The sequence below is a fragment of the Glycine soja genome, chromosome 3 (genome assembly GCF_004193775.1).
Source record: "Glycine soja cultivar W05 chromosome 3, ASM419377v2, whole genome shotgun sequence".
In the NCBI taxonomy this organism is placed as follows: domain Eukaryota; kingdom Viridiplantae; phylum Streptophyta; class Magnoliopsida; order Fabales; family Fabaceae; genus Glycine; species Glycine soja.
Window position 1 is genome coordinate 5,973,873 of NC_041004.1, and position 25,741 is coordinate 5,999,613.

General features: G+C 36.2%; 2 protein-coding genes and 1 pseudogene across 2 annotated transcripts; all 3 read left to right on the top strand.

Annotated features, from left to right (window-relative positions):
- Positions 1-9,427: 9,427 nt before the first annotated feature.
- Positions 9,428-12,482, top strand: LOC114406047 (annotated as a pseudogene).
- Positions 12,451-13,791, top strand: LOC114404869 (putative disease resistance protein At3g14460; the record flags this gene model as incomplete). Its single annotated transcript, XM_028367611.1, has 3 exons — positions 12,451-13,073; positions 13,385-13,466; positions 13,644-13,791. A coding segment is annotated over one exon (603 nt), but the record flags the coding sequence as incomplete, so codon positions are not given.
- Positions 13,646-18,957, top strand: LOC114404870 (probable protein phosphatase 2C 73). Its single transcript, XM_028367613.1, has 6 exons — positions 13,646-13,721; positions 15,123-15,300; positions 17,109-17,268; positions 17,398-17,515; positions 18,023-18,111; positions 18,787-18,957. Exons 1-6 carry the CDS (start codon positions 13,646-13,648, stop codon positions 18,955-18,957), a joined length of 792 nt encoding a protein of 263 aa, XP_028223414.1.
- The last annotated feature ends 6,784 nt before the right edge of the window (positions 18,958-25,741 follow it).

The following is a 25,741-nucleotide window of genomic DNA, read 5'->3' on the forward strand; positions in this document are numbered from 1 at the left end:
ACACAATGCCTTAATCTTGAATTAATCCTTAATCAATCCTCTAATTTTTCAACTTCTTCGAGTTCACTTCTTTCCCATGTTGTTTCCAAAAGATAACAATTTTTTTTTGGTTGAAACATAATGGGTCATTCAGGAGAGCCTGTTATTTAATCTGTTTTTCTTTATTTTTATTATTTTATAAACAAGAAATCTATTTTATTTCTTATCAAATGAATAAGTAAAATATTTTTTTTCTATTTTCCTTCAAATAATTATTTTAATTGATAAAATTATTTTTCTTATTTATTTAATTATAAAATCTCATCATTTTTTTCTTCTAAAACTCTATTTATTCTTAAATAAAAACTTTTTTTTATTTTACGAAAAATAGGGTGTTAGACTCTCCTAATTGTTTGTTAATATATTTTCTCTCTTTTTTAATGAGAGATATTTCTAATCTAAAATTAATTAATGCATGAAACATTATAGATTACGTCTTATAAAAAAGAATAAACATCATTTTAAATTTGAGTCTTATAAATAGAAATAGAAGAAATAGTCTTTATACTTACCTTTTCGTAGTATTAGGTTAAGAAGGATGAAAGAGAATTGGAAGTATATAAAGTTGAAAAACAATGAAAGAAGATGTTCTAGGGTGTTTGTTACATGTGAAAGGTTGATATATAAAAGTTTTAAAAATAATGTGAGACCCACATGTTTTTACTTTCATCTCAAAAAGAGAATAATAGGGAGGAAAAGAAACAATAAAAGGATGCTAATACATAAAATTGTTGGTTGCTAAAATTGTCCCTCAAGGCCCTCATTAATCCTGGCTGGAACTTAATTTCAAATTAGGGTATCATGTCACATATAATAAGTTATTCAAATGTCAGTTGATTATGATTAGTTTGCAATGAAGTTTGCTTTCTAGTGGCCTTTACTCAAGGTATAATCAGTTATATATGCAATTTGTATAATTGATTATTTGACTTTAATTAGTAAAAAAAATATATTTTTATCTCATATGGATAGTTACATAAACAAATTTTTTTAGGACAAAATGAATGTTTACTTAATCTCTTTTTCAGTTTTTTTTTTCTTTTATAATTGACCTAAACACTTTAATTTAAACATTTAATTTCTTTTACACTTTCTTCTTTTAGGAGAGTCTCTTCTCATTTCAACTTTCTTTCATCTATTTTCATTCCTTTTTATCTTACATACCTTTAGACTTAGACTGCTTTAGGTATGATGGAGAAAAACAATATACCAAAAAATTATATATTTTATTCCATGGATCCACATCTCTTATATATATATATTTTACTTTAATTAAAAAAATTCTTTGATTTTTCTCCTTTACGTTTCCTTTTTCTAAACCAAACGCCCCCTACACAATTCCATCCTATGAGACAAATGTGTGTTTAAAAGAAAAAGTTTACGATTTGCGTCAATTGTAACTTTTGTTGCGGAGGTTAATTAGCTAGCTTTAACAGCACCCACGTTTAGGAGAAAATGCAAGAAAATCCAAAGCGGCAATAATAAAGCTGGTTGGGAGTGGATTCCAAATCATCAAATCAAATTCCCCCATTGCTCCAATGAGTTGGCCTCCCGCAAATTATGCTCCAACACAATGCTCCAATCTTCTAGAAATAAGGTTTAAATAAAATTTATATTAATGACATATGAATTATAATTTATTTTAAACATTTTATTAATATTTTTTTATCTTTATGTCACATCATAAATTATATTATACCTATATTTTTTCTTTTTTTTTTCTCCCTAAATGTTGAATAAATTTTTGGGTGTTGATCAAACATTTTCTCATCTGAATTGAGCTAGATCTATCAAGTACTCATAAAGGTGATTTTTAAAGAGAGAAATGGAGGAAATATCATGATTTAAATCCCTTTTATTAACAAAATCTAACAACTAATGTATAAAAGAATTAAGCAAATAATTACTCTATTGTTTTTAGTATTCATATAATTCTTATCTCTTCCCAACAAATATTACCATGCAAAAAATGTTTCTTGGGTCTGCATCAATACCCAAAGATGTGGATTAAAAATGTGAATACAATCATTCAGTAAAATTTTCTTTATTATCTTAAAAATATTTTCCTTTTGAATAATAAATATAATTTTCACGATTAGTTGGGTGTACTTTGCTTTTTCAGAGATGGTAGAGTGGCCCAGAGAAACTGCACCTGTCAATGGATATGAATTCAACTTTGAACAAGATCTAAACAGAACTTCTGATTTAATTGACGTGAAAGTGATGCTTTCTCAATAGCTGAATTTTTAATTGGAAAACTTTACATTGGGCACCAGAGGCCAACTACATAGGATAATCTCAGATCTTTCAGTAAGGCATGATTCCCATCAATATATTGGCAGATAACTGAAAATGTTGCATATCCGTTAATTTCTAACCATTTCAAATTCTTTGGCAAAACATATCTGAGGTTTTTGTTTTTTCCATTATTATTGTGTTGTAGGAAATTGTAGTATACTGCTCTCTATGAAGGTTATCCATTGATCCAAGGAATGATATATGTTGAGGTTGGATTTCCAGTACTGCTTGAATCCTGAATTTTTTCAAGTTGGGTCAGTATTTGAAATGCCCAAAGTTGCCTATACACTACTGATATGCACTTGACACCAGTTCTCTGAATGGGATAGAACTAGAAGAAAGGAATCATACATGCAAAGCTTTTGATGCAAAAGATCAAAGCGGAGGTTAGGGTCTCATCAGTGTGGAAGGGTTCCATAATCTCCAAGAAAACATCTGATACGGGGTTGAGAAAAGGGGACTGGTTTTCGAGGAACCAGGGACCTCCAAAGAAAATGCTCAAAAGATAATTCTCATTTCATTCATGCCTTGCTTGATTTTATTTACATATATTTATACTATGGATTCTAACAGAATTCAGATATTTGCAGCTCAAGGAATCAGAATCCGTTAAGCTTGTCCCCCACTACCAAGCAAGTATCAAGCAAGCTAAAATACCAAGCTAAATTCCTATCTCGCCCCTTATACATAATCTCTCAGGTATGATGGTTTAATAACTGGTCTTTTGGGCCTATTTGCTAATTGTACCCTCTGTTCTGTTGCCTCTGCATTTTCCTGATTTGCTGCCATTGTAGTAGCTCGTTCCTCTGTTATAGTGGATTGCAGTGTGTGTTCCTCCGTATCATTCCACGGCCCATGGAGAAGCACCTTGTCCTCAAGGTGAAATTCATCACGAAGGATATCCCAATTTTCCCAAGTAGCATCATCTGGAGACAACCCTTGCCACTGAAACAAAACTTCTATGAGTGCATCACCTGTTCTGCGCGTTGGCAAGATAACCAATGGGGCCACTGGTCGTTGCTGATCGAAGGAAATACCTGTGAATGTGTCCGACGCCACTGCTGGATCACCATGGAAGAGTTTGAGCAAGGAGCAATGAAAGACAGGGTGCAATTTGGCCTCGGGTGGAAGTTGGAGTCGATAAGCAACTTTGCCTACGCGCTCGACAACTTGAAAGGGGCCAAAAAACCGCTTAGAGAGTTTGTTCGTGACCTGCTCAGAACCTTTGGCAGAGACTTGTCGGTGAGGGCGAAGTTTAAGCAAAACCCAATCACCAGGGTTGTAAGTGACTTCACGGCGTTTGAGATCAGCTTTGTGTTTCATGGCCTCTTGTGTCTTCAACAACTTCTTGTGAATCATGTGGAAAACTTCATCACGGTCTGTGAGTATTGTATCCACAGCGTCAATGGTGGATTGACCCGCGAGGTAAGTTAGAAAATTAAAAGGCTGCTTTCTTCCAAAGGTCACTTCATAAGGCGTGGTCCCCGTGGAAGAGCTCCATGAAGTGTTGTGAGAATACTCCGCCCAAGGAAGAAGTCTGCCCCAAGAAGTTGGTTTCTGATGGACAAAGGCCCTTAGGTATTGCTCTATAACCCGATTGATGACTTCAGTTTGTCTGTCACTCTCTGGGTGGTACGCCGAACTCATCCGTAGCTGGGTTCCACTCATGCGAAAAAGCTCCCTCCAGAAATTACTTATGAACAATGGGTCCCTATCAGACACCAAGCTTCGCGGTGGACCATGAATTTTGACTACAATGTTCAGGAACAAGGAAGCAACTGCATGCACAGTATGAGCTATGGGCAACATTCCTAAATGAACTCCCTTGGAGAATCGATCAACAACAACAAGTATTACGGTATGGCCCTGGTAAGGTGGTAACCCAGTAATGAAGTCAAGAGAAAGATCCTCCCAAGGCTGCCGGGGAACTGGTAGTGGACATAATAGGCCAGGCTTCTTCTTTGTTTCATATTTTGTGCATTGACATTCAAAGCAATTGGCGACAAAGGTGGAGACATCACTACACATTCCTGACCAAAAGAAGTTCTCAGAAAGCCTGGTCAGAGTTTTGGTGATTCCGGCATGGCCCCCAGTAGGGGTAGCGTGATACTCTCTGAGCAGAGTGGGAATGATGGGTAGATCGCGAGGAAGCCAAATTCGATTGCGAAAGAGGATAAAATCGTCAGTTAAGGTAAACCCCTCGAAGCTGGAAGGATCAGTTGTGATGTTCTGACGTTGTCGGAGATAATCATCATGAAGTTTCAGTTGTTGAGTGAGTTCCTCCAAGAAGGTGAAGCAGGGAACTGAAAGAATCATGTAGAGAGTGGAGGAATTAATAGGAGCGCGCGACAGGGCATCTGCTGCTTGGTTGTGGGCTCCTGATCGATACATGATCTGATAATCATAGCCCATGAGACGGGCCAAATACATGTGTTGTTCTGGTGTCTGCACAGCTTGAGTGAGAAGTTCCTTAAGACTTTTATGGTCCGTCAGAATGATAAATCTGTGACCCAGCAGGTATTGGCGCCACTTCTTGATGGCGGCCGTGATTGCAAAGAGTTCGCGAACGTAGGTGGAGGAGCAAAGTAATTTGGCGCTAAATGGTTTGCTGAAAAACGCAATTGGGTGACCTTTCTGAGATAGAATGGCACCCATACCCACTCCCGAAGCGTCTGTTTCCACTGTGAAGGGAATACTAAAGTCCGACAAGGCTAGTACTGGGGGAGAGGATAACGCCTGCTTCAAATTTTCAAACGCAAGTTGAGTTTCCGACGTCCACTGTAAAGGGTCAACGGTCGTTGCTTTGACCAAAGGGGCAGCAATGGTGGCATACCCTCGTATAAAGCGATGATAGAACCCTGCTAAGCCCAGGAAACTGCGAACCACCTTAGTGGTCTGAGGCACAGGCCATTGCTAAATGGCAGTGATCTTGGAAGGAAGGGGCTCGACACCGGAATGCGAAACCAGATGGCCAAGGTACTCGACCTGAAGTTGAGCAAAGAAGCATTTAGAAAACTTGAGGACGAAGTGATTGGCAAGCAATACCTGGAATGTAAGCTCTAAATGGTGTAAATGGTCATCCATGGAGTGACTATAAACAAGAATGTCGTCGAAGAAGACGATGATGAACCGACGGAGGTAAGGCCTGAAAATCTGGTTCATAGTGGTCTGAAATGAAAAAGGGGCATTGTTGAGCCCAAATGGCATGACTTTAAACTCATAATGGCCGTGATGAGTCCTAAAAGCGGTTTTCGGTATGTCTCCGGGATGCATTCGAATTTGGTGATACCCCTGCAGAAGGTCAAGTTTCGAAAAGTAACAAGCTCCGCCTAATTCGTCCAAGAGCTCGTCGATGGTCGGAATTGGAAATCAGTCACGCACCGTCAAGGCATTTAGGGCCCTATAATCCACACAAAAGCGCCACGACCCATCGCTTTTCTTAACCAAGAGCACCAGAGATGAAAAGGGATTGGTGCTTGGCTGAATGAGTCCCCTCTGAAGCATCGAATCCACCTGTTCTTCAATTTCGCGCTTTTGATAATGAGGGTATCGATAAAGTCTCACGTTGACCGGAGCTGCGTGCGGTAACAAATGAATGTGGTGGTCAGTGTGTCTCGGAGGTGGGAGGGACTGAGGGGGTTGGAAAAGGGAGTCGAATTTGTCAAGGAGTGTTTGGACGGGCTGAGGAAGAAGGTGGGTCGCTGAATTGAGGTCCGGTAATAGGGTGATATGATAATACATGGCATTATCTGGCTTTCAGGATAAACGGCGGAAGGAGGATAGGGAAGTCAAGGAAGCATCCATGTCTCCTTGTAGTGTGATCAGACCACCATTATGAAAGAACTTCATGAGGAGCGTATTGTAATCCGTCAATACTGGTCCCAGTGACTTCAACCACTGAACGCCCAACACCACGTTCGCGCCGGAAATGGGAAGAACATATAAGTCAACGTGAAAATTGTGAGCCTGAATGGTGACCAGAATTTCCTCGCAGATGGTGTTGCACTCGAGTTGGTTGCCATTGCCAACCATGACACGCAGGGGGGTTGTGGTTCTGCAAGGGAGGCTCAATTGGGTCACTAGCTGCTGCTGAATGAAGTTATGAGTGCTCCCGTCATCTACAAGGAGCACTACATCGTTGCTGGCAATCGTGGCAATGAAACGGAGCGTTTCAGGAGCTAGGTGGCCCGCCATGGAATTCAAACTCAATTGGGCCGGGTACGGGTCAGGGTTATGGGTCGGGTCAAAAGGTGGGTCCGGGTCAGGGTCCAAGTTGGTTATAAGAGGTGAGTCAGGGATGGTTAGGGTATCGCCGTCCTCAGCAAGAAGGAGAAATACCCGAGAGGCACACCGGTGTCCTCGATGGTATTTCTCATCACAGCTGAAGCAAAGTCCTCGTTCCCGGCGAGAAACTATCTCGTCCGAGGTGAGGCGCTTGAACGGCGGGGGTGGGTTGGGGCGAGGATTTGGGGAGGGTAAAGGAGGGTTCTGTTTGGGAGAGGGTGAGGGAAAAGAGGGTGGGGAAGGAGAATGGAGAGGTGGGGTGGGGAAAAAAGGGCCGGAGGTTGGTCGCGGACGGTTGGGGGGAAGGAGGGGCTGCGACTCAAGGAATTTTTCTTCCTGAAGTTTGGCGAGGCCCGCGGCTTAGGTGAGGGTAAGGGGTTGGTGGGCTTGGACTTCACGACGGATTTCTGGCGTGAGGCCGGAAATGAAACAGCCAATGAGGAAGGTAGGGGGAATGCCAATGATGCGGTTCACGATATCCTCAAACTCCGACAGGTAATTGGTGACTGTGGTTTTCTGGGTAAGCTTGCAAAGGGTTCCAATGGGATCCTCGTATTGAGACGGCGCAAACCTGGTCTGAAGCGCCTGGATGAACGCCGGCCACGACGTGAATTGCGCGTTGCCGGACATCCACTGAAACCATGAGAGGGCTCGACCCTCCATGTAGAAGGATGCAATTTGGAGACGTTCGTGCTCAGGGGTCCCATGGTAATAAAAAAATTGATTGACCTTAAAAATCCAGCCAACGGGGTCCGTCCAATCGAAACGAGGAACCTCTAATTTGAGTCTGTGTTGTCGTGCAGGATTGGGATTGACGCGAGGCAAGGAAGAGGAATTGGCAGGCGTGGGGTGGGCGAGATGCTGGATAAGGTCGTCAATTTTGTGAGATAAGGACAATTGCTGGGTGGTGAGGGCTACGAGAATTTCTTCGAGCTTGGTCGAAGAGGTTAATGGAGGTGGGTCAGACATGGGAGGCAATGAAAGCACCACTGATACGGGGTTGAGAAAAGGGGACTGGTTTTCGAGGAACCAGGGACCTCCAAAGAAAATGCTCAAAAGATAATTCTCATTTCATTCATGCCTTGCTTGATTTTATTTACATATATTTATACTATGGATTCTAACAGAATTCGGATATTTGCAGCTCAAGGAATCAGAATCCGTTAAGCTTGTCCCCCACTACCAAGCAAGTATCAAGCAAGCTAAAATACCAAGCTAAATTCCTATCTCGCCCCTTATACATAATCTCTAAGGTATGATGGTTTAATAACTGGTCTTTTGGGCCTATTTGCTAATTGTACCCTCTGTTCTGTTGCCTCTGCATTTTCTTGATTTGCTGCCATTGTAGTAGCTCGTTCCTCTGTTATAGTGGATTGCAGTGTGTGTTCCTCCGTATCAACATCAAACTTCCATAAGAAAAGCTTGAGCACCTCTTTGGTACAGGCTTCGTATGGCAAGTCATTTTGAATCCAAACAAAAACTCCGGAAGTTTGAAGGATGAATGATGGCTGATGATGGGTAAGGTTTTTGATCATTGGCATTTTAATGGAAGTACAAAATCAAAGATATATATGGAAGTCAAATAAATTTCAGAGGTGAAACTCCACTACAATAGCCCAAGTTTAGTTTATTCATGACCATGATTCTTTTTTCATACTATTCAAATGACATAATCTTAAAATTTTATTTTTTTCGTGGCTTGTCAGAATGCACAACTTCTAAACAGCTGGACATTCCAACATTGTACAATTTTTTGGTTTCAAAAGAGTAATCATTAAGAAATGTTCTGATTTATGATTTGGCAAACATCCATAGCTTACCACTTTTTCTTAAAACAGTTTAAAAATTAACTACATTATTTTGTTTTAAAACATCCATAGAATGTGTCCATCTTGCTTCGATTGAGAAACATAATAATGTACTGATGCTATAACTCTTTTCATAGTTGAATAAAATCTGATTGCTGCAGACATCTGGGTATTTTCTGTGTAGCTTGTTCACAAAATTTGATATCAAAAACTTCTCTTACCATTTTTTTGTGTTGGATTATTTGCGTCACCAAAATGTAGTTCAGTGTTTCAATCACATCCTAGAGGTGCTTCACAACATGTGCGTTGAAGCAAAATAGCATCAGTAGATGCATTGCTATATAAATAGTATTTTGTGTATAAAGCTGATCTTGCAGGACTAAGGGTGGAGGAAGTCGTGGCAAGTTCTGAAGATAGAAGAGTGCTTTGGATAAGGGAAGATAATAGGATTGATACAGGCCTTAAGCCATGACTTGGCCTGATCGGATAGGTAATATCTATTAACTTCACCAAAACATTAAAGCTTCTTATTCTATGAGGGTAATACCAAATATTCGTTAACCAAATTAACAATCACACCTTATATGATTTGAAATAACAAAAAATAAATTATAGTTCCAGTCTAGTATCTCTATGAAAATTATCAAAATATAACTTTAACAGGGAATAAAAAAAAGAAAGGACAAATAAGATAATGTTTGTTTCCTTCTTAATCTTAATATTTTATTTTTCCTCCCATTCTTTACCTCAATTTTGTAAGCTATGTGAAACTTGTATGATTTAGAACACTATAAAAACAATGACAAAGGAATAGGAAATAGAGGGTCATAGGTAGGAGTAGATTGTTGTCTGTCTGAGAAGGGAAGTCCTGATATCAGTCATCATCTATAAACTATAATGCATCAAGCTTATCATTAACAATTTGGTTCTTTTTAGATAAATTTCTTTAAAAACACTTACAGAAGAAAAAAATAAAATGCATTAAGGTTCTTGACATCATGGCTGGGGCAGTTGGTGGTGCATTCCTCTCTGCTTTCCTTGATGTTGTGTTCGACAAGCTGTCTACAGATGAGGTTGTTGACTTCATCCGTGGAAAGAAGCTTGACCTCAATTTGCTTGAGAACTTGAAGAGCACTCTGAGTGTGGTTGGAGCTGTGCTTGATGATGCTGAGAAGAAACAAACCAAACTCTCCTGTGTCAACCAGTGGCTCATCGAACTCAAAGATGCTCTCTATGATGCCGATGACTTGCTGGATGAAATTTGTACCAAAGTTGCAGCTCAAAAGAAGGTAAGTAAAGTGTTTTCTCGCTTTACTGATAGGAAAATTGCCAGTAAGTTGGAAAAAATAGTTGACAAATTAGATAAAGTTTTAGGAGGCATGAAGGGTCTTCCTTTGCAAGTGATGGCAGGGGAGATGAACGAGTCATGGAGCCAACAACATCTCTGGAAGATGGATATGGTATGTATGGTAGGGATACAGACAAGGAGGGCATAATGAAGTTTTTGTTGTCAGATGATAGCAGTGGTAGTGTACAAGTGTCTGTGATCGCTATTGTAGGCATGGGTGGGGTTGGAAAAACCACTTTAGCCCGATCTGTGTTCAACAATGACAATTTGAAGCAGATGTTTGATTTAAATGCATGGGTTTGTGTTTCTGATCAATTTGATATTGTGAAAGTCACAAAAACTATGATAGAGCAAATCACGGAAGAGTCATGTAAATCGAATGATCTAAACTTGCTTCAACTTGAATTGATGGACAAACTGAAAGTTAAATTCTTAATTGTCTTGGATGATGTATGGGTCGAGGATTATGATAATTGGAGTAATCTTACAAAACCATTTCTACATGGAACAAGGGGAAGTAAAATTCTCTTGACAACCCGCAATGAAAATGTAGTGAATGTAGTCCCTTACCATATTGTTCAAGTTTGTCCTCTAAGTAAATTGTCAAATGAAGATTGTTGGATAGTGTTTGCAAACCATGCATTTCTTCCCTCAAAATCAAGTGGGGAGGATAGAAGAGCTTTAGAAAAAATTGGAAGGGAGATTGTTAATAAGTGTAATGGATTGCCTTTAAGTAGCACGGTCACTCGGAGGTATGTTGAGGAGAGAGCATGCTATTAGGGATTGGAAATAATATACTTGAAAGTGACATTTGGGAACTGCCTGAAAGTCAGTGTAAAATTATTCCAGCCTTGAGAATTAGTTATCATTATCTCCCTCCACATCCGAAACGGTGCTTTGTTTATTGTTCATTATACCCCAAAGATTATGAATTTCAAAAGAATGACTTGATCTTGTTGTGGATGGCTGAAGATCTTTTGAAGCTTCCAAACAGAGGAAAGGCGTTAGAAGTTGGTTACGAGTATTTTGATGATTTAGTTTCGAGATAATTTTTTCAACGTTCAAGTAATCGAACTTGGGGCAATTATTTTGTAATGCATGACCTTGTGCATGATCTAGCATTATCCCTTGGTGGAGAATTCTATTTAAGATCGGAAGAACTTGGAAAAGAAACCAAGATTGGTATGAAGACTCGTCATTTGTCAGTTACAAAGTTCAGTGATCCAATCTCAGACATTGAAGTTTTTGACAAACTACAATCTTTGAGAACTTTCTTGGAAATTGATTTTAAAGATTCTCCGTTCAACAAGGAAAAGGAACCTGGTATTGTAGTGTCGAAGCTTAAGTGCTTGAGAGTTTTATCATTTTGTGGCTTTGCAAGTCTGGATGTTTTGCCTGATTCAATAGGTAAATTGATCCACTTGTGTTATTTAAATCTCTCTTTTACAAGTATAAGAACACTGCCGGAGTCATTGTGTAATTTGTACAATCTACAAACTCTGGTGTTGTCTTATTGCAAAATGTTGACCAGGTTGCCTACTGACATGCAAAATCTTATAAACTTGTGTCATCTTCATATTGATGGTACTCCTATAGGAAAGATGCCTAGAGGAATGAGAATGTTAAGTCATTTGCAGCATTTGGATATCTTTATTGTGGGCAAGCACCAAGAAAACGGAATCAAAGAACTGGGGACACTTTCAAATCTTCATGGTTCGCTTTCTATTAGGAATTTGGAGAATGTAACCAGAAGCAATGAAGCATTGGAGGCTAGGATTCTGGATAAGAAGCACATTAATCATTTATCCTTGCAATGGTCTAATGGCACCGACTTCCAAACTAAATTAGATGTACTGTGCAAATTAAAACCTCACCAAGGCCTGGAATCTCTATCAGTATGGGGTTATAATGGAACCATATTTCCAGATATGGTGGGAAATTTTTACTACCACAACTTGACAAGTCTAAGTTCACTTGATTGTGATAACTGTTGTGTGCTTCCTTCGCTTGGGCAACTACCATCTCTTAAGAAGCTCTATATTTCAAGATTGAAGTCAGTGAAGACTGTTGATGCAGGGTTTTACAAGACTGAAGATTGTCCTTCTGTGACTCCCTTTTCTTCCCTTGAAACCTAGAAATTTATATCATGTGTTGCTGGGAGTTGTGGAGTATCCCTGAGTCAGACGCCTTTCCTCTACTCAAGTCTCTCAAAATAATGGATTGCTCCAAACTAAGGGGAGATTTGCCAAATCACCTTCCTGCTCTGGAAACACTTACAATTATGAATTACAAGCTTCTTGTTTCTTCTCTCCCTAGGGCTCCTACCCTTAAGAGATTAGAGATATGTAAAAGCAACAATTTGTATCGTTGAATGTGTTTCCTCTTTTGTTGGAATCGATAGATGTAGAAGGAAGCCCAATGGTGGAGTCCATGATCGAGGCCATCACCCGCATCGAGCCAACTTGCCTCCAACATTTAGCATTGAGGGATTGTTCGTCAGCCATATCTTTTCCGGGTGGTCGTCTACTTGCATCTCTGAAGGATCTGTGTATCGGCGATCTTAAAAATCTGGAATCACTGGTCCTATATAATAGTTGTGATTCTCTCACGTCTCTTCCATTGGTTTCAGGGGAAGAGTCATTTAAGAGTCTGTGTTCTTTGAGAATTTTCTGATGCCCCAACTTTGTATCATTCTGGAGAGAAGGATTGCCTGCGCCCAATTTGACTGAAAGTGAAGTTTTCGATTGCGACAAGTTGAAGTCATTACCTGACAAAATGAGTACTCTTCTCCCAAAGTTAGAATATCTCCACATATCCGACTGCCCAGAAATTGAGTCGTTTCCAGAAGGGGGTATGCCACCTAACCTGAGAACAGTTTGGATTGAGAATTGTGAGAAACTACTGAGCGGCCTAGCATGGCCATCCATGGGCATGCTTACCCATCTCTATCTTTTTGGTCCATGTGATGGCATCAAGTCCTTCCCTAAGGAGGGTTTGCTGCTTCCCTCCCTCATGTCTCTGTATCTATATAACTTATCAAATCTGGAGATGTTGGACTGCACAGGGCTTTTCCATCTCTCATCCCTCCAAGAATTAACCATAGGGGGATGTCCTTTGCTGGAGAATATGGTGGGAGAAAGGCTTCCTGTCTCTCTAATAAAATTAACCATAAAGAGTTGTCTTTTGCTGGAAAAACAATGCCGCAGGAAGCACCCTCAAATTTGGCCTAAAATATCCCATATCCGAGGCATTAATGTTGATGGTAGATGGATTTAGTGACCAAGGATGAGCACCAGGTAATTCTCCTTCTTTGACCTACTTCATCGTCTTCTAAGTTTAACCAAGCAAAACTATATCAGTCATGGATATCTTTTATTTCAAGTCTTTTTACTCTCACATTTAATTTAGTCATTGCATTCGACAAGTGTTAGGTTAGTTGTTCAGTTTCATACTTGGTTGGAATTGCAGGTGTAAACGAAAGCAAATTCTTTTGTATAGATTTTATTTACTTCAGAAACATACTTACTTCAGAAATGACTAGATTTCTTGTCTATGAACTGATTCTGAAATGGAATTTGATGTACTATATATCTTACTGAGTCTTCAGGGAATAAGAGCATTATTAAAGGCAACATATATGAGAATGTTTCTTATGTTCCTCTAGCTTCAAAGAAGAAATAACAATACAGGTATTAAGTGTGCAACATCTGTTACTTCCTCAATATAATGATTACCCTGAAGAAATGTTATTAATCAATGCCATTGTATTTGAACTTCCTCTATATATCAGCAATCATTGTGTTGTTTCTTCTTGTTACATTCTCTGTCAGTGTTCAAAGTGTAATTGGGTGTACTTTGTTTTTCAGAGATGGAAGATTGGCCTGTAGAAACTGCACCTGTCAATGGATATGAATTTAACTTTGAACTAGATCTAAATGGAACTTGTGATTTAATTGACGAGACACTGATGTTTTCTAAACACCTGAATTTTTAACTGAAAAGCTTTTCATTGCATACAATAGAGAGGATGAAAAGCTATATCAGGACAAGTGGACAACTACATAGGACGATCTCAGATCTTTTGATAACACATGCAGTTTTCCATTATTATTCTGTTGTAGGAAGTAGTAATATACTGCTCCCTAGGCAGGTCATCACTTTTGTGTTTGATGCAAAGATGGATATATATATAGGTGGAACACTTCTGAAAGGTTTATCCCAATATGTACAGGTTAAATTTCCCATACTGCTTGAATCAATGAATTTTTGCAAGTTTGGTCCGTACTGAAAATGCTCAAAGTAGCCTGTACATGTTATTAGATGTGAATTCTGTTACATACTACTGATTGGCACTTACACCAGTGCACAGAATGGGAAAGAACTGGAAGAAAGGAAATCTTACATTCAAAGCTTTTGATGCAAAACATAAGAGTGGAAGGTGGTGGTTCGATCAGTGTGGAAGGTTTCCATAATATTCTCAGAGATCAATCATTCAAACTTGCATAACAGAAGTTTGAGCACCTTAGCGGTACAAACTTCATTGTATGGAATGAGTTCCGGCAAGTGATTTTCAAATCAAAACAACTTGGGATGTTTGAAGAATGATATCTGATGGGTCTTAACCATTTTAAAGGAAATACTAAAGTATATATATTTATGGAAGTCAAATAAATTTCAGAAGTGAAATTCAACTACAATAGTCTGAGTTCAGTTTAATAATGACCATGATTTTTTTATTCTTTTTGCACTATTCAAATGCTACAATCTTCCTATATTTCCTTTTTTTTTGCTTCTCAGGATGCAAAACTTCTAACCAGTTGAACATTTCAACATTGTACAATTTTATGGTAGCAAAATTGTAAGCATCAAGCAATGTTTTGATTTATGATTTTCAAACATCCATATTTACCAGTTTTCTTATAACAGTTAAAAAAATTACCATATATTTTGTTTGTGTTTGCTGGATGGGGACTGAGTCTCATATATACGGAATGTGTCCATCCTACTTCAATTGAGAAATACATTAATGTACTGGTGCTTTAACACATTCTCTTCATAGTTGAATACAATCACACTTCTGCAATAAAAAAAGACATCTCTGCATATTCTGTCTTTCTAACAAATTTTTCTGTCAAAAACATCTCTTGCCATTTTGTCCTGGGTTGGATCATTTACATCTCCAATTGTTCAGTGTTTCAATCACATGCTAGAGATGCTATGAAGCAAAATCAAATTAGTAGATGCATAGTTATGCAAATATATACTGTCGAAAATATTATTGCCAGGAAAACTATTAAGTAAAACACCAAAAGCTCATATTTATGTGTGTAAAGCTGATCTTCCAGGGCAAAGGGAGGAGGAAGCAAGGGTGTGGTCTGATGATGGCAGTGTTTTGGATAAGGAGAGTCAGGAACAACGAGAAACTCAACAGAATAAAATTGTTCCACGCCACCATCTTGAGCATAGCACCAGCAACTCCCTGAGCATACAGGCCTTAAGCCATGACTTGGCTGGTTCGGATAGGTAATAATTACTGAATTCACTAAGACACTAAAGCTTCTTATTCTACGAGGGTTCATATAAAATTAATAAGGGTTTAGATCTTCCTATTAATAACAAATATTCGTGAACCAACTTAACAATCCTACCTTGGATTATTTGAAATAACAAAATAAGTTGCAGTTCCTGTCTAATATTTCTAGGACATTTCCAAAACATAACTTCAACAGTGAATAAAAAGAAGAGAGAAAAAATAAGACAATGTTGTTTTCTTCTTAATCTTATATTTTATTGTTCCTCCCATGCCTTACATCAATTTTGTAACCCATGTGAAACTTGGATGATTTAAAACACAATAATTACAATGAACAAGGAATAGAAACTAGAGGGTCTTGGGTAGGAGATTGTGGTCTACCTGAGCAGCAAAGTCCTGATTTCAGTCTTTACCTAGAATTTATCAAGCTTATCATTCTCTAAGCTGATTTATTAGGCAATTGTCTTTGTTCTTTCTCATTCTTGTTTCTTATTTCCCTCTAAATTGGGCTCAGAGCTTTGTTCTTACTCATTGTTTCTTATTTTCCTTTAGATCATATTTTCAAAAGTTGTTCATGTCATTGCATGCAATGTTTGCTTTCACCCAAAGGGGTGGCTTTGTTCAAATTGACAAGGATGATCCCATCCTACCTCTGGATACACCTCCTATTAAGCATGTCACGCAAGTATGATGTCACATAATTGAAAAGTGTTATCCTGCCTCTAACTACTTGTTATAAATTCTCTGCCACTACAAGTTTTCATCTGAGTTGGGTTATTATCTTTTTGGTCTTTCATCTTTTGTGAATTTCCGTTTTTAGTTTCATAATTTTTTGTCCTTTTTTAGTCCCAAAAAAAATATTGTTTTATTTTTTGTTCTGAATATATGTAGAATTTTTTAGGGACTAAAAATGAAACAAAAAAATTGAGGGACTATAAACGAAACAATTTTTTTTTATAGACTAAGACAAGTCAAAAGATTAAGAAGGCTAGGGCTAAAAACAATCACAAAAGACGAGAGACCAACAAGTTAAATAAATCCTATTGATATTATTTTACTAGTATTGTGCTACAGGAAACTATAAATTTACAATTTATATTATAATACAAAAATATTTATCTTTATTTATATTCTTTTGAAAATATTGAAATTCAATTTAAAAATAAGTATGAAAATGAAAAATTAAAAAGAGATAAAAGTTTTATAAAAAATTTAAAATATCTCGTTGAAAAAAAACTGAAAATACTTTAGTTGAAGAATAACTCTTGGAAATATTTTCCGTTACAGGAAACTCATTTCACTTCAGATAAAACTATAAAATTTACTATAAAAGAAGGCAACTAATGTGTTTATCCGTTACTCACAACACAACTAAAATATAGCTGTCAACTTAAGTTTTTCCATTCGACATTAACTACGAATAAAAAACAGTATTAGTTAGATAACGATCATTTTAATCTACAATAGAACTGAGCCATTTTAAATACTTAACTTACAATCCAAATTAAGTCTGTGGTGACATTTGCAAACAAATTAAAAACTGAAATACTACTATACATAAAAGACAAAGCCCCAACATTTTTTTTTTTAATTCCAATTCAAGGTTTAATCATCCAATTTTTCTCATAAACGCAAACTTCTTCCTTGCATGCAATTTTTCCTTCCCTTGTTTTCTCTAGGACATAAGTTATCACAGTGCATACGTGACAATCTACCCTCAAAACTCTCAGCATCAATCAAACAGTCACAAGAAAAGGCCATGAAACACTATGATGCTAATGCTACAAAGTGGTGGCAGTTGTGGTGAAGTCCATGTTGAGGATAACCAAAACATGTCCTTTCCTTCGTGGGAGGGAACCTTTATGAGGTGCTTCAGTGAAATAGATGAAAAGCTTGCTAAGAACATTGACACTAATGGATTTCTTGGCGGTAGCACTTCTGTATCTGTAATCAAACAGGTATAACTAGACCTTCACAATTACATTACCTTCTTGTCAATGTTGCTTTTGCAACTATGTTTTTTCTTTTTCTGTGAATACTTTTGCAACAATGTTATAACCACATCTTTTTCCCCCTTTAAATTTCAGAGTGACCAAGTAATAATTGGCAATGTGGGGGATTCTTGTGCAGTTCTTTGCAGAAGAGCACCTGACAATCACCTTATTCCTGTTCAACTTACTGTTGACTTGGCTCCAGATATTCCAAGTATGTTTTGGTATTACCTATACTTAGTTTCCAAATCTTACAACCCTTTTGAGTGTGTTTGGTTAAATGGTCTAATTAAGCCATATTCATTAAGAACTTATTAGATGAGAGCTTCTTTCAGGACTTGTTTGGGTAAGTTTATCCAAAAGCACTTATGCATAGACAAGTTTGTAAAAGCTCTCTCATCTTTTAGAGAAACTATACAAGAGAGTTTCCACAATTTAGCTTAGAGAGAGACTCATTTCATTTCTTCTTATTTTTCTCTCCTAAAAGTGCTTCTAGATAAGTTTATCCAAACAGACCCTAAAAGCTTGATTGTAAAACTTAGTAAATAAGCTAACCGAACTTATTTTGATAACATTCTTTTTGAAACTTAATTGAAATAAGCTAAAAATATTCTACTGAATGGCCATAAGCTACTTCTACTAGTCCAAATAAGTTTTATGAATTCTTCCAAATGTCCCTTGGTCTGTGTCTAACTAGCTTTTCTTTCTCAATGTCACTCAGGAGAAGCTTTGAGAATTTTTGCTGTAGAAGAAGATCCTACTGTAAACAGAGTATGGATGCCTGAAAGGGACTGCCCTGGACTGGCTATGGCAAGAGCCTTTACAAATTTTTGCCTAAAATACTATGGTGTCGCCTCAGTCCCTGATGTGTCTTAAAGAAAACTTACCAAGGAGGATAAGTGTGTGGTTTTGGCTTCTGATGGGGTAAGCATTTTCATATCAGGATGTCAACTTCGAATTTTGGATTTTGATTCTTGAATAATCAGTTACAGGAACAGAACAATCATTGTTAGTGTTTAAATGATGCTCAATACTCGTATTCCTCTCAATCCAAATATGTTTGCTAATATTTGATCAAATAGTGTAAGAAAAGAAATAACAAATAAGGTTAAATGAATTAACAGCATGTAGTTTCCACACATACGTGTTTAGTTCATATTGGACAAAAATTAGATGCAGTTAGTTCTACAAGTGCTTTCGTTGTTGTCTTTCAATTAGAATTGGAGTTTCACCTAGTAATCCGTGTAATAGAGGTTTCTATTAAAAGTGAACATAGACTACTTTGGTGAAAATCCAATTTAGATTGAAGAACAATGTTAAAAGCACCTGCAAAACTGTATCTAAGTTTTGTCCCAGCATATTTGGCACAAATAATAGCTTATTTTTATCAATTTCCTAAGAGAGCTTTTCAGCAATAAACAACAACCAATTAACTTCTAAAAAATTATCCCAACCAAAAAGGTCTGAATTTTCTTTCTTTTACAGATTTCGGATGTGCTAACAAACAGTGAAGTAATAAACATAGTTGCTTCAGCACCAAAAAGGTCCATGGCTGCCAAATTGTTTGTAAACCATGCTGTTCGGGCTTTGAAATATAAGTATGGTTTCGAGGTTGATGATTGTTCATCCATATGCTTCTTCCAGCTGAAGGATTAGCCTGCTTTAACCCAATCCTGATCCAAAGTGAGTGGGAACAATAGACATCCCTTGAAGCACCTGCATTTCTCATAATCTAGACATGTAAATACTGAAATTGTAGATATGGCAAGAGTATGGTAGAATCAAAAGGAAATATGGAAAGTTCTTGGAGGGTTCTCCATTGCCAACTATGAATCATAAATTGCAATCACCTCAGTACCTTAAGGAGGGTTGAAGCTGATCACTAACTCAGCCACAAACTCCACAAATCGGAGTGCTAGTGCTACTAACAAGTTAACAATTGTATGGCCAGAAGATTTTTCTTTTGACACAATCCCAGAAGAAGGAAATTATTTTAGCCTTTCTAATTCTGGTGTTATTACCTGCAAGACTTCTGTCAGGAATGGAATAAAGAAGCAATAACCAGATACACAGCAAGCAGGCACAAACCAAAGGCCCAAGAGGAAGATAACCAAGCCACAATATCTCTAAATGATTTTGCGTAACCAATTCCGACAACAGTGCTGAGTTGGCAGGAATTCATTGGCTCCATAAGCATATGCTGTCTGCCATTTATGCTTTTTCTGTTATTTGCCAAATTCTGTTAGTGTTCTTTGTTAGAATGTGCTAGAATCAGATAACAGCTTTTAGCTAGTATTTGGTACTTATATATATGAATGAAGCATGTAATAGGAATCAAGCAGAAAAATACAAGTTTCTTCCTTATTTTTCTCTCTTATGGAGGTTCCTAGCCCTCAAAGCTAGACTGTTCTTTCCCCCATTCATAACAACTTCTTTTCTATCTGTCTAAGACCAACATTGATCAATTTTAGCACTCTTTATTATGGTACCATAAAACTTTTCTTTTTTCTGGCTTGGGTTCTAAAGAGTTCAATGAAGAACTAAGCAGCACCTACTTTTCTATTTATCTTCAACTATTTCCTAGTGTGCTTTGTTGACACTAACATTCAGCATAAAACATTACTAGACACTAGAACCAGAGGATTTTGGAATTTTACATACCAAGAATATAGTATTAATAGATTGCTGATAATTCAGAGGGGTTATACTATTGCTGAGTATTATGAAGCTTAAAAATGAATCTACAAAAGTAAAAAGTGATCAATTAACAACCCAGCGTAAGGTTATTTTTTTTAAAGCCGAAAGAAATGAAATTTTATTAATAACTACCAGAACTTCTGGTAAAAGATTACAGCACCAAAAAAATGCTATTTGGCCGAAAAGCATGCCTTAGAATTATAAACAGTAACACCAATGTTGAAAAACACAAGGTTTATATTTTTTATTCTTAAGAAATATCTAAATTTTGTATTTGTTTTCTGATAAAAAATATCACATTCAGTCCCTAATAAAAAAATCATTTGTCATTAGTCTTTTCAAATGGAATAATAACAAATAAAAAACAATTATCATGAAAAAAATAATTTTTTTTATCCATCTTAGTCTCAATAATTTTTTTGATTGATCTAAGTCCCTCAACTTTTGTCTGTCATTGTTTTTAGTTATTTTCATCAAATATCATCATTAAAGGATGATGCATAAACACGTGCATTACTAATATGATGTAATAATCACATAATAAAATATTGTTGGTTCAAGACATTATTTGGGAGTTCTAAGGTGCTACAAATTTTTTGATGGTGTAAAACTACTAGAAAAAGTTTGAAGTTTTGCAAAAAAACAAAGGAGATTTAGTAATCAAAATCAATAAATCATAAAGAAGAATTTACACAAATCAGCATCCCACAAAACGATTATCTAAAGCACAATCCACAACTTAATATAATGAGAATAGAATTCTCATCCTTAAAAAAAAAGAATTATCATATGTTTAGAACTATATTTATATTGATGATGTCATACTAGTAGATGAAGATTAAAAACATAGTTTATAAAAAAATATAATGATTATCTTGTCAAACTCTTTAATAATGTAACAAGTTAATGAGTTATCAATATTTTCGTTACATTATCAATCAACATTAGTTGATAGCAGAGACTAAAACCAAAAATATTAAATTTTTATAGGGACTAAAAAAAATAAAAAATTAAAGAATAAAACAAAAAATAAAATATATTATAGCGACCAAATTATTATTTAAGCCTTCTATTTTTTTTTCTTTTTCCCGATATATCCTTTTCTTCCTTAACTCCTTTCTTTTCCCTTTTGTCTCCTTCTTTCTGAGTACCTTCTTGTCACCTTTCTTTGCAAAGTCGTCCCTGATGCCGATATGGCTTTGCCTAAATCCCTGTGCTCCTCATTACGTGCATCTCTATGCTTATGCATATCCTTGTGCTCTTAGTGTTTTGTGTTGGTAAGACTATAATGGCCACTGCTGTGACGTTGCCGAGTGGATCTTAGTCCCTTTGTTGCAGCTATCATGGGGGATCATGGGCGATTGCTACTAGATCCCTTTGGATTCCCTCTAAGTTCTTCTCTTCGATGTTGATTTCGTTGTCTTTATGAAAAGGATGCTGTTGACGAGGTTCATCTTTGTTTGATGTTGGTTAGGGTGTTGGTCTCTGTGGGAATGTGATGTCGTTAGGATTTTCCTATAACATTCTGACACATCGAAAGATGATTCTGATGATGGTTACTGGCAGGGCGACAATCACAAGGGGAAGATGAGGAAGAGTAGAAGTAACACTTATGGTGATTTTTGATAGTGCACGACGGCTAAAGAGAAAACAGAGGAGTAAATTGAAAAAGAGTAGGAAAAAAACAAAATAAAAAAAAAGAAAGAAGAAAAAAATTGTCCATTAAATTAAAAATGTATCTTTCTAATGGCTTGAAATAAGTTTCAAATAATGAGATATGAAGTGAGGTCCCACACTAGCCATCTTCAAGAAATTACCATTTCTCTGTTTGTGTATAAAAGACCTAATTACTGAATTCATCAAAATTAAAAAAATTGATTAATTTAGTTGATAACAATAAATTTGTTTTAAATTTATAATTTTTTTCAAAATTATTGTCATTAATACTCCTCTCTTTCCTAATTGTTTGTCAATATATTCTAGCTTTCTCTTTTTTAACGAGGGACATTTTTAATTTAAAATTAATTAATGCATGAAACATTATAGATTAGGTCTTATAAAAAAGAGCAAATATTATTTTAAATTTGAGTCTTATAAATAGAAATGGAAAGAGTAGTCTTCAACTCTTTATAGTTACCTTTTCTAACTATTTGGTTAAGAAGGATGAAAGAGAATTGAAAGTATATAGAATTGAAAAACAATGAGAGAAGATGATCTAGGATGTTTGTTACATGTGAAAAGTTAATGAAAGTTTTAAAAATAATGTGATCACCCACATGTTTTTACTTTCATCTCAAAAAGAGAGTAAAAGGGAGGAAAATAAACAATAAAAAGGATGCAATGCACAAAATTGTTGGTAGCTAAAATTGTCCCTCAAGCCCTTCGTTAACCCTCGCTGGAACTTTCAGATTAGGGTATCATGTCACATATAATAAGTTATTCAAATGTTATAGTTGATTATGCTTAGTTTGCAATCAAGTTTGCTTTCTAGTGATCTTTACTCAAGGTATAATCAGTTATATATGCAATTTGTATAATTGATTATGTGAATTTAATTACTAAAAAAATATACATTTTTATCTCATATATATAGTTACATAAATGTATTTTTTCGGGGTAAAATGAATGTTTACTTAATCTCTTTTTCAGTTTTTTTCTTTTATTATTGACCTAAACACTTTAATTTAAACATTTAATTTCTTTTACACTTTTTTTTTCATCTCAATCAAATAACTTTATTTTTCACTCTTTTTTTATTTTTTTTTTGAAGAGAGTCTCTTCACATTTCAACTTTCTTTCATCTATTTCTATTCCTTTTTACCCTACATACCCTTAGACTGCCTTTGGTATGATGGAGAAAAATAATATACCAAAAAATATATATATTTTATTTCATGGGATCCACATCTCTTATATTTTACTTTAATTAAAAAAATTATTTTATTTTTCTCCTCTGCGTTTCCTTTTTCTAACCCAAATGCCCCCTACACAATTCCATCCTATGAGACAAATGTGAGTTTAAAAGAAAAAGTTCATAGATTTGCGTCAATTGTAACTTTTGATGCGGAAGTTAATTAGCTAACTTTAACAGCACGCACGTTTAGGAGAAAATACAAGAAAATCCAAAGGGGTAATAATAAAGCTGGTTGGGAGTGGATTCTAAATAATCAAATCAAATTCTCCCATTCCTCCAATGAGTTGGCCTCGCACAAATTATGCTCCAACACAATGCTCCAATCAATAGAAATAAGGTTTTAAATAGCCAAGGATTAAGATTAATTGTTGAAGGACAAGTTCAACGCCATGTACTCCACACAACAAGACATCTGAATGGCTAATTAATGATATATGAACTATAATTTATTTTAAACATTTTATTTTTCTATTGCATCATAAATTATATTATACCTATATTTTTTCATTTTTTTCTCCCTAAATGTTGAATAAATTTTTGGATGTTGATCAAACATTTTCTCATCTGAATTGAGCTAGATTGATCTGAAATAGTATTCAAGTACCCATAAGGTGATTTTTAAAGAGAGAAAAGTAGGAAATATCGTGATTTAAATCCCTTTTATTAACAAAATGTAACAACTAATGTATAAAACAATTAAGCAAATAATTACTCTATTTTTTTAGTATTCATATAATTCTTATCTCTTCCCAACAAATATTACCATGCGAAAAATGTTTTTTGGATCAGCATCAACACCCAAAGATGTGGATAAAAGATGTTAATATAATCATTCAGTAAAAATTTCTTTATTATCTTAAAAATATTTTTGTTTTGAATAATAAATATAATTTTCACGATTAGTTGAGTGTACTTTGTTTTTCAGAGATGGTAGAGTGGCCCAGTGAAACTGCACCTGTCAATGGATATGAATTCAACTTTGAATAAGATCTAAACAGAACTTCTGATTTAATTGACCTGAAAGTGATGATTTTTCAATTGCTGAATTTTTAATTGGAAAGCTTTTCATTGGGCACCCGACTATAAGAGGCCAACTACATAGGATAATCTCAGATCTTTCAGTAAGGCATGCTTCCCAGGTATATATTGGCAGATAACTGAAAATGTTACGTATCCTTTAATTTCTAGCCATTTCAAATTCTTTGGCAAAACATATCTGAGGTTTTGTTTTTTCCATTATTATTGTGTTCTAGGAAATTGTAGTATACTGCTCTCTGCGAAGGTTATCCATTGATGCAAGGAATGATATATGTTGAGGTTGGATTTCCAGTACTGCTTGAATCCCTGAATTTTTTCAAGTTGGGTCAGTATTTGAAATGCCCAAAGTTGCCTATACACTACTGATATGCACTTGACTCCAGTTCTCTGAATGGGATAGAACTAGAAGAAAGGAATCATACATGCAAAGCTTTTGATGCAAAAGATCAGAGTGGAGGTTAGGGTCTCATCAGTGTGGAAGGGTTCCATAATCTCCAAGAAAACATCAAACTTCCATAAGGAAAGCTTGAGCACCTTTTTGGTACAGGCTTCGTTGTTTGGAGTGAGTATGGCAAGTCATTTTGAATCCAAACAAAAAGTCGGGAAGTTTGGAGGATGAATGATGACTGATGATGGGTAAGGTTTTTGATCATTGGCATTTTAATCGAACTACAAAATCAAAGATATATATGGAAGTCAAATAAATTCCAGAGTTGAAACTCCAGTACAATAGCCCAAGTTTAGTTTATTCATGACCATGATTCTTTTTTCATACTATTCAAATGTCATAATCTTATAATTTTATTTTTTTGGTGGCTTGTCAGAATGCACAACTTCTAAAAAGCTGGACATTCCAACATTGTACAATTTTTTGGTTTCAAAAGAGTAAGCATTAAGAAATGTTCTGATTTATGATTTGGCAAACATCCATAGCTTACCACTTTTTCTTAAAACAGTTTTAAAAATAACTACATTATTTTGTTTGTTTCCAGGATGCTGACTGAATCTTATACATATAGAATGTGTCCATCTTGCTTCGATTGAGAAACATAATAATGTACTGATGCTATAACCCAGTCTTTTCATAGTTGAATAAAATCTGATTGCTGCAGACATCTGGGTATTTTCTGTGTAGCTTGTTCACAAAATTTGTTATCAAAAACTTCTGTTGCCATTTTTTGGTGTTGGATTATTTGCGTCACCAAAATGTAGTTGTGTTTCAATCACATGCTAGAGGTGTGATAGGTGCAGCTACTGGCTTCGAGGGCCAAGACCTCCAAAGGAAAGGAAAAAGAATTTGTGTAAACTGAGAGTATTCTTTTCTATGCTTGATTGATTATTACATAGGTATTTATAGGAATTCCTGCTAACAGAATTTGTATTGAATTGCCTACAGGAATATTCCAGATAACAGAATTGGTTATATTTGTCTAGCCAAAATGAGACAATCACAATCAAGTTTGATCTAGTGCTACCGTGCTGATGCTGCTGCTGGAGATGGATTTTCCCACATTTCCCTTTAGGCGTAATCCTTGAGGTATGCAGGCCTTGTAACTTTCCTTTTGGGCTTTTTTGCTACCTGCACCTTCTGTTCTGGCTTCTAAGTGACTATACTCCCTATTCCTGGAACTGTAACTGGAGTTCCTAGTAGTCTATCATTCTCTGGCCCTTGAAAGAGCACCTTATCCTCAAGGTGGTGAGTTGCGCATAGATGCTCCCAATCTTCCCATGATGATTCGTCAGGAGATAGGCCTTGCCATTGAACCAACACTTCCCATGACCCAGTATCCG